Source organism: Chelmon rostratus, chromosome 5 (genome assembly GCF_017976325.1).
Source record: "Chelmon rostratus isolate fCheRos1 chromosome 5, fCheRos1.pri, whole genome shotgun sequence".
In the NCBI taxonomy this organism is placed as follows: domain Eukaryota; kingdom Metazoa; phylum Chordata; class Actinopteri; order Chaetodontiformes; family Chaetodontidae; genus Chelmon; species Chelmon rostratus.
In genome coordinates this window covers 863,821-874,031 of record NC_055662.1, presented here as the reverse complement: position 1 = coordinate 874,031, position 10,211 = coordinate 863,821, and the positions used below count along the sequence as shown (strand labels likewise).

General features: G+C 37.3%; 1 protein-coding gene across 1 annotated transcript in view; it reads right to left on the bottom strand.

Moving 5' to 3' along the window:
• Positions 1-3,600: 3,600 nt before the first annotated feature.
• npr3 (natriuretic peptide receptor 3) overlaps positions 3,601-10,211 on the bottom strand; it is a 33,837-nt gene continuing 27,226 nt past the window's right edge. Inside the window, exon 8 of the mRNA XM_041936430.1 lies at positions 3,601-6,999. Coding sequence (XP_041792364.1) covers positions 6,888-6,999 — 112 coding nt within the window. The 3' untranslated portion in view covers positions 3,601-6,887. The remainder of the gene's footprint in view (positions 7,000-10,211) is intronic.

Sequence of the window (10,211 nt, the reverse complement as noted above, 5' to 3'; positions counted from 1 at the left end):
ATTTGCAAGGGAAACATGGAGAGTATCACACCATGTAACATTTATACTTTGATTAGCCGAGTAACAGATTGTTGTTCACAGAACATTTTTGCATCCTCAAACAGCTCAGCTGTTTGTGTAGCCAGCAATCTCAGTTTGTCTGCAGAAGTAAGTATCGGATTTACCATTACTTCAGTTAAGTCGATTCTCCACTGTTTCCTCTGCTGCATACACATGAACCACTCTTAAAGTGATCTCAAGTAAGAGGCTATTGTCTGGCCAGAGACATTATTAAAAGTGTGACTGTAGGCATAAAGGCAACTGGTATGACTCTTCTTCAGGAAAGGGACTGCTGTTGATGCTTTGCAGACAGCATGTAAGAATAATGGACTGGGACAGGGCCAGGTATAGTTTGGTACCATACCTGTACAGAGACCAAAACCAAAACCTCTGCTCACCAAACATAGTTTGAATTAGTTTGAGATGCTGTACTTGGTGGATGGGTAAACTGTTGCTTGTTCCACACATTTTACTGAACATCCTAGAAATTGTGCCAAAGTATGTAAACTGTGAATGAACAAAGCTAAGTTACAGTATGCAAAGTTTGATAAAGTCATGGTTATGGTCCACTAATCTGTTAATCACTTACAGGACTTTGAAAGAAACTGTAGTCTTTTATATGCATAGTGTGACAAATAATGTGTAAATGCTAGACATTTTGTCATAGTTTTTAAAACTTTAAATGTATTTTTTTAAACAGAAATATCTGCTTCCCATCTTAATTTCAGTATTTTAGCCATTATTTTCAGAGAGACAAATTAGATTTAGCAAAACCTAAGTAAAAACATATGAAAAACACCACGGTATGCAGAAGGAAAGTAAGAACATCATAAGACTTGAACAGGACTAATGAGAAAGGAAGTATAAAGTCAAGAAGGAAGGAAGCAATTTCTTCCAAAGCTGAGAGGGAATGCATTCCACTGCAAATTGTCAACTTGGCCATGTAAGAGTGTGAGAATTCTATCTGATAAAAGCTTTTTGACGTCATCCAAGTTTACAGATCATGGCCAGATGGATATCGTCCAAATGGACATCATAGACTTTCTGATAACGATACTGGGGAAATGAGCTTTCTTTGTTGAGGCTAACTCCAGCCTCACATGCAACTGCATAATGTCAACACAATTTTATCTCTCCCTGCAAAATCTTAACTCAGCAAATTAATGACCAACAGTGATCATAGAGAAATGTTAGCCTAATCATAAATCACCAGAAATGAATTTTGTTACCTTGTTCGTGCTATGTGATCTGATCATGCCATTATACCTGAGGCAGACTGCAGGTACAACTAAACATGTTACAAAAGAAACATGTTTAGTTTAACCCCCTTCCCAGGTGGGAGAACATTATACTTAAATTTTACTTTTTGAAGATTGTACTAAGTAGACTTTATGCAATTTTTGCTTCCTTTAAGTATAAGTATATAAGTAGTCCTTGAGTACCATGTGAGTAATAGCTAGTGAAAATCATGATTCATGAGCATTCAAAACACATACCAATGTGTTGAAAATATACTTAAATGTGCATAAAATGAAGTGAAATTAAAGTACATTTTGATTAAGGATGCTAATAGTCTATTAAGAAGGACTTGAAATTAAGTATACTTTTCATACATGCACTTTTTTTACTATCAACAGTATTTGTAATTTAGTGTGATGTTACACTTACAATAAATTACACTTTTTGAAAGTACTTGTAAATACCACTTGAAGTATTGCAGAATTTGTGTTATTTTATAAATTTGTAATAAATTTAAGTAGAACTCAGTGACATCTAGTTAGAAGCACACTTTTTAGAAGTATATGTCAGACATGTTATATTTAACAATTATACTATACCAAGTGTAATACGTTTTTGACTTTGGTTGTCACGTTTCCGATGCTGATCAGCTGTTAGCAATTCCATCAAAGAAAGAATTTCCTTTAAACTTCTTAGTTTCAGTGTTTGAGGCCCAAAGACATAAAACGAATATCAATATTATATATAAACTCATAAACTCAATCAGTATTTTACAAAAAAGAATATTAAAAAGGAACATAAACTTTACATCACCTACCTCACAAAAAGAAGCTCCTACTTAAGCACTGAGAGAATAAATAATAACAATCTAATAATGTCATATATAACAATATTTCAGTGACAGGGGTCATTTTTCTGCATTTTTCTGACTTTTCATTTTTGCTCCTAATACTTTTTAGTAGGATTTTGAACACAGGACTTGTTGTAATGGACTGCTTTTATATTGCCGTATTGATGTACTTTTACTGAAGCAAAGGACTTCTACTTCTTCCACCACTGCAGCACTGTGACAGCAGAGACCTGGTTTGACATCCTGTAACCTACATGTGGTTAAGTTTACACAACAGGAGCACTTTGGTTAAGGGTCATGATTTCGGTTAAATTTTAACAAAGCAAACTTGTCCTGGTATGTTCCACATCACTAACTTTTTCAATATTAGACCAAGATCACCATCTTTCCCTACCTTAACCAAGAGCTATGAGCTATATTTTATAGCTCTGTTGCACCTATCTATAGCTAGTAGCTACTAGATAAGAAACGCAACACTGTCAATGAACATTTTGCTGATACATTTAATATCAATATTTTGCAGCTTGGCAGATGTTTAAATGTTTCCTAATAATGTTGAGAAAAAATGGTTATTTGGACAACATTACAATTCATACAACCTATTTGCCATTTTAAATTAATATTATACAAAAGCAATTATTAAGAGAATAGTTTGTCATTGTTTACACATAAAGTTATCTCATCTTGGGTTTTAAGATGCCAAAGTCAAAACAAAATGAAAGGAGGAGTGGTGAGGAGTTTGTAATTCATGGGCATTTACCAGGCAAGGAGGGTCTAATGAAAGATGTTCTGGTTGCATCATTAGTATTGTAGGATTCAGGGTTTTTGGAACTTGACCCATGCTAAGGACTAAAAGTCAGGATGTCTCTGCCTCTCCTGCTTTGATTTTGTCCATTCTTTTTAAGACCTTAGCCTTAGTGAGGTCCCTCAAAGTACTGCAGTACTAGAGTACCCCTTTATAAATAACTAAAGTTAGCAAAAGCAGTAACAGCAATTCTGACTGGCAAGCTTGTCTTCACTAATTACTCATGATTAGAAGAATTGGGGTGTGGATTGCAGTCACAAGAACTGAATTATAATCAGAATGTGATGACATCAGACTCAACAACAAGAAAAAAGACTGTAACTGGAGTTGATCCTCTCCCAAAGCCCTAAGCAGAAGACTCTTCGCTAAACAACAAACATTTAGGCTTTTGTTCCAACTTCAGATCTGGTCTTGGAAAAAAGTTCAGCAGTACTTCTTAATTATCTCATTATTATTAATAATTGTTAATCATTACCTGTATATCCTTTTAGTAAATTCAATTCCATTCCATTTTATTTACAGTATATAGCGCCAAATCACAACAGAAGTTGTCTCAGGACATTTTCCATATAGAGCTGGTACAGGTCAAACTGCCCCCACCGAACAGTTTGTAAATGGTTTTGTTACAGAACCAATAATTGTGATAATGTTGCAAACAAATGAGCAGTTATTCAGCTGATTTTGCATCCTACTTCAGAGAAGGTTGTGACAGGATATTAGTTTTTTTTTTTTTTTCAAACTGCTTTCCCCCACCAGCACTTAACTATGTAGTATTTCTTCACATGACAGGACATATCTGTCACCACAGTTACTGATAAACGCCTTGCTCCTGTTCCGGCCAGCTCCTGAGCCCAGCTGTTGTGTAAAATGCTCTTTTTCCTGTTTCCCTACAAATGAAGATCTCCAAAACACTCAAGATATGTCAGAAACTTTGACCCCTATTACAAAACTACATAACTGATGGTTGAAAAGCAGGAGAGACAGAGGCAATGAGCTCTATCATCACATACGATTTTTTGGGTTGAAGGTTGAAGGTTAATGAATACATATGAAACACACGCAGGAGTGTAGGAGAAGCCTGGTGCATTAAGGGAAGGAAGTTTTAATTTAAAGCTACTGAAATTTGACAGCTCTGAACTGCAGAAGAAAGACATTCTTTTGGTTTTGTTCATGGATGTGGAATTTGGGCAGTCAAAATGGATTGCCTCTCTCAGTGCAGCCATTGAGGACACATCTCTATGCAACCCCTCCACTTGTCCATGGCCCTCCCCTGCTCAACACCTAACCATCAGCCATCCTGGCCCAAAGTCTGTAATTGCAATAGAGACTTGGGTGGGGCTTCTACACCGCTTCGCCTAAGACTTTCCAACACTATCTGTCTGACGACTCTGTGGTCCACCCAGCCGACAGTCCTGCACCTCCAACTCATCCCAATCTGGACCCCTCTTCAAAAACAGAGCCTGCTGACACTGTGGATTTCTCACCACTGGTGGACAGCACCATCCCATTGCCAATCTACTATGAAGCCAAATTAGCAGTTTTCATCCCGGACAGCGACCTCCTCACAGGATCCATCCTCAGTCGGCGACTTCATTACCAATTTCAGTATGTCAAATGCCAGACCAGAGACAATAAAACACTGGACGTTCCGTTTCATTTCCAAACACGAAGGATGCTTACATCTCTTCATCCCTTCCCACCATGGGGGTTGCAATGCAAATTTCATTGACATGTCATGCTCAAGGACAATAAAGAAATCTTGAATCTTGAATCTCACCAGGCTGATCTGATAATAACCTGGTTCACCTGCTCCTTGCCTACATACCTCTGGTGATTAAACAACCGCCAACCATTAGGCATGTGAAGAGATGGTCAGAGGAGTCCAGCATGGCACTGAGGGACTGCTTTGACACCACCAACCGGAAAGTGTTCTCACGGAGAGGACATCAACAGTTTGACAACCTGCATCACAGACTACATCAATTTCTGTGTGGAGAACACTGTGCCTAGCAGGAAGGTGCAGTGTTTTGTTCCATTGGTACTGTGTGTACATTTTTATATGCTCAATGTGCAAATTGATCATAACTTTTCACTTCCCCTCCTGCTTTCCTTTTTCTTAAAATAATATTTTTCTTAGATTTTATGTATTGTTTTTTAATCAATTTCAGTGTTTTTTTCTATGTTTTTCTTAATATCCTTACTTTCTGTGTGTGTGTGTATGTGTGTTGTGTTTGTTGTGTGTGTGTTATAACTATGACATCATATCATAACCAAATACGACTACGTTTCATAGAATCACTATAAATTCCATTGAGAGAAAAATAGTTCAAAATATCGATATCATAAACAACATACAATAATTTAAAAACATTAACCCTGTTTACCCTCAGAATAGTTGTCCCAACTCACAAACTTAAGGAAGATTCTTTACCAAGTTCACTGTCTTTATTTTGTTTCTATAAAAACCTTCTCTTCAAATACTGCATGAATAATGCAACCCAAATGACAAAGAGTTAAAGAGCTACAAAGGTCACTAATAAATAAATATACTGGTTTTCATGCAGTCACTACTGTTTATGGAAAGCATCTCATACTGCCTTTATAACACATACATGGAATTATCTATCATGAATATCACAATTGTTTAATGCCACTTTCTGATAAGGAATATTTTATAGGGGGTTTATATTTTTTGAAACTTTTGGAACTGTCTTTGGTAATGACATTGATTAATAAATGTATCAGTAATAAGCCATTAATAAAAAGGATATATTTTGTTAGTGTTCCCTCATTCAGCAGGGAACTAGCTTTATGTTTCAGTTGCAAAAAAGGGGAAAAATAATACCATTATGTGTTTCTTTCACTACTATTTTTGTATCTCTGGCTATTGTTTAGCTCCAACAGGGCAACAAACTTGAGCAGTAGGAGGATCAGATGATCATCATTGATAAAAAGCCCAGAGCTATGAAAATAAAACCCAAGTTGTGATAAATCATAATTTTCCTTTAATTCATTGGGAGGGTGGTTAGCCGTTACGCCCAAATGACCACAATCCAACTCAAGTTGTTCTTATTACTGGCTTGTTATTGCTGCTGTTATTCATAAAGCATTACTAATTGATTTATTAAACATCAATAAAGCATACTTTGCAAAATAGCCCTTATCAGAAAGTAGTACCACAATTTCTTATGCAGGTAGCAACTGAATTTATTAAAGAGACTCATTTCAAAAACAAATGAGGAGAAATACTGCAAATCAGGCAATCTGTAGGCGTAAAAGAGATAAAATGTGACGCAGTGTTTCTCATTTTAAGAGCAACGTGTGCTCAGTTAGGAATCTGAAATTAGATTTGTATGGAGGCTGCTGGATCTCTGCAAGGTTACAGTCAGATGAAAATATCAGTAGCTTAATGTCAGTAGCTTATAGCCTATAGATATAGCTCTAGCCCATATCCCTTTTGAGTTGGTTACCTCTAGTTGTATCATTTCCTCAAAGTTTTGCTCTGGCATTGTTGTTTACGACCATAAAAAATTAGACCTATATTTGTCCTATAACAGGAAATGCAAAAGTAGATCTCTCTCACCCAACTAATGCATGTCAATGTAGTGTTAGATGCACTGTATGTTATAAATCATTTACACCCATGGTAACCACAATCTGAATATTAAAAAACAAACAAAAAAAAAACAAAACACATTCTTGAAAAAAAAAAAAACCCTTAAAGAATATTATGACCAAAGCTTTCCATTCACTAATACAATCATATACCTTCGTGTAGAGGAAAATCCAAGAAGTGGTGCTTTGTGACCATTAAAACTGTCCTGAGTTACAAAACGTTACAAACACAAAAAGTCTAATTCTTAACAGCATGAGTCCACTGACAATCATTGCAAAGTCTTTGGTCACATTCAGATGTGTTATTCTCTGTGAAGGGACTGCTGCTGCTGCTGCCAATTACGCTGCTGAGAGGTTCGATCTGATGGAGTCCTCTCGCAACTGACGGTGCTTCCCAGTGTCACACTCCTCACTATGCGTGCGACGCTCAATGGTAATCCTGTAGTTTTTCCTGCAGAGGAATGAATCATGTCAAAGGTAAAAACTTCTTTTTCAGACTTTTCAAATTCACAATCTTTCCTTTCAGTTATCATAAAATCTTACTCACCAAAATAGTGGAAAAATGTGTTGTAAAAGTCCACTCTATTTTACAAAGTCATTTAGTTTATTCAGCCTTAACCAACACACATGGACTGTATTTAAACAGCTCTCACAGTTTTGTTTTTTCCAAAGTGTGATAATTTCACCTCTTCCCAGTTGACAGACAAAGGATAGTGAAAATCCAGAGTGACCCAATAGCTGCTGTCAGACAACAGCTAAAGTTGATATTCAACCACACAGCTAACAGTCAGCGTTAGCATTCAATCATTTCCCAACTAACATTACCATAAATACCACACATTTGGAATACATTTATTTAAGCCTGGAAATAAACGCACTGCAATGTAATGTAACGTGACATGGCAGACCAAACACTGACTACTAATGTTACTAATTTCAGACGGGCTGCATGTGTACATGCACAGAAAAATTAGAACTTATCTTTACTACCAAAGGTTTACTTTTTTGAGATTTCAAACATAAAATGGCCTTGCATTAAATGGATGTTACTGTTACTAACCAATTGCTTGTTGCTGTGGAATAAAAACACCCTCCTGACAGCTCAATGGCTTTTACTTAGACTGACCAAAATATACAGCATTACACACACACACACACACACACACACACACACACACAGTACATACAAACATACATACAAACTATAGCAGCTGGATGGTGTGATTGTAGTCATTACCTTTCAAATCAAGGTCAAACGTCCTTGCCTGTCAAAGAGCAAATCAGGGGTATATATAACTAGACAAGTCCGGCGCCGCCAAAATTTTGACAGTGGCACTGGGGGGCTGCTGGTGTTATCTATGCCACTGTTTCTCAAGCCTGGTCCTGGAGAACCACTGCCCTGCATGTTTTAGATGTATCCCTGCTCCAGCACACCTGATTCAAATGAATGGCTCGTTATCAGGCCTCAGCAGAGCCCAGTAACGAGCTGAGCATTTAAATCAGGTGTGTTGGAGCACGGAAACATCTAAAACATGCAGGGCAGTGGTACTCCAGGACCAGGGTTGAGAAACACTGATCTATACTAAACATTCAGTAGTCACAATTTCAGTTCAAAATATCTCTCCCTTGTTTTAACTCGTTAAAACATAATTGAAGGTCACTTCAAGGGACAATATACATACTCTTAATTAATGGGAGTTAATGGGAGAGACTCCCCTGCCATGTCTCGAGCCACAAATGCATTTTTTTCAAAAGGGAAGTGTCTGTAGCCAATCAGATGTATTGGCATATTTCAATAAAATGATTGATTATCAAACCATGGTATATGTATCAATATCTACTAGTGTTGTCATGATACCAACATGTATTTCAATACTTTTTGATACTTTTCAAAAAAAGAATGAAAAAGGTGTCATTATAGGTTGAGACAGATAACCTAAAAAATATTTTCATTAGATACAGCCTGTCTTAAGTAGGACCAAAGTCTTTATAACATATCAAATGGCTAAATGTGTATGTAAATGTTTGTTACTTCATAAAGATCATGTGTGTGTGCATTTACAGCTCTGGAAAAGAAATTAAGGGGCCACTTCAACTTTATTGCAAATCAGCATGTTTACATGAGTGGCAAAAACTTTAAAAATTACTGTAAGAATATTAATATAATAGGCCTAACATAAAATAATATAAATGGGCTATTTAAACCAGAGAATGTGGTAGCTAATTGTAGTGCAGCTTCATTTTCTATTTTTTTCTGTACTTTTATGGAGAGTGAAGGGGGCTGGAGCTGCTTTTAGCTCTGAATGTGGCTTTTTTTCATGGCTATACATATAAGTAATTACCTGACTCCTGTTCATGTTCTTGCATAGAAGCTGTAAGATTGGCTGAAAGCATACAGCATTGCTTGTGCTATGACATGACACGACAGGCTGGTTGTCATGGAGATGTGTGTGTGTGTGTGTGTCTTAGGACACTGAATGTGTGTGTGTAACCGGCAGCTACACCTGTTGACAGTTAATTCTCCCCTTGAGGAACAGCTACTTTTTCGCTGTCGGTTTCTCCCGAACAACTTGTGATTGTGAGAAAACGGTAGCTGCTATCAAAAAACCGACTGTGAGAAGCGTAGAAGTCTGGGCCAGATGTAGGTATGTTTAGTGTTGAGATATGTTTTAGAAAAAATTGTAAATGGTCGATTATAAAAGACAGACTGCGGCAGACACAAAAATGGAGATTGTATTGGCTTACATGGAGCAGCACAGCAGGGCAGCTGGTGCAAAATCCCCCTTTATTCAAATTTGGTGGGGGCTAACCCTTTAAAATTGAAATCAGTGTAGACGTTTGTTTATAAAAGGATCCAAAAATTATCTGTCTCCTATTCACCGTTTGGAGTTTACAGCAATTTTTTTTTTTTTAATTCAGGCGATTTCTCACTGCCTCTCGCACTCTAACTGATGATGTCATCCACTCTAGGGGGAGAAATTCTGAGCAAAGTCATGCTTTTTGTAAAATATACCACATGGAATTTAGACAGACAGAGGGAAAAGTAACAAACCTGCCAAGAATAAGCATGCCAACGAGACGCAGAAGCATGGTCCACCAATGAGTGTATATGACATACTACCTCTCCCATCCGTTTTTGTAACCACTCACTCCTACCAGTTATCTCACTAGCCAGGAGCCTCTCAAAATCACAACTGAATCATTAAGTGTCAGTGATGTGCACATGTCCTCAAGTAATACACAAATAAATGCAGAATTTTTCTGCCCTTTTGTGTATTCATTTCTATAATGTTGTTCACAGTATTTCAGCCAGTCCCCAGATGCAACACCCATGGCTCACTTTGGTTGCACTGGAAGAGATACTTCCAGATGTCAATACAGCTCTACTCACTATGCCCACCACCACCATCACGGAAACCAATGAACTCGTATATGCCACTCTAACAGTAGTCCTGGATATACTTGGGTATTAAGAATGCAAAAGATCAAGATGCAACATGTAAAGAGTGCCACACATGGAGAAAAAGGTTGGAAGCCAAGATCAAGAAAACCCAGAGGGACATTCGACAGCTGAAAGAGGTGTAGAGGGTGTCATGAGAGACAGGACCTGGGTGGAAAAGAAGTACAACAAGATGTTCATAAAGAGAGAGATAGACCAGAGAA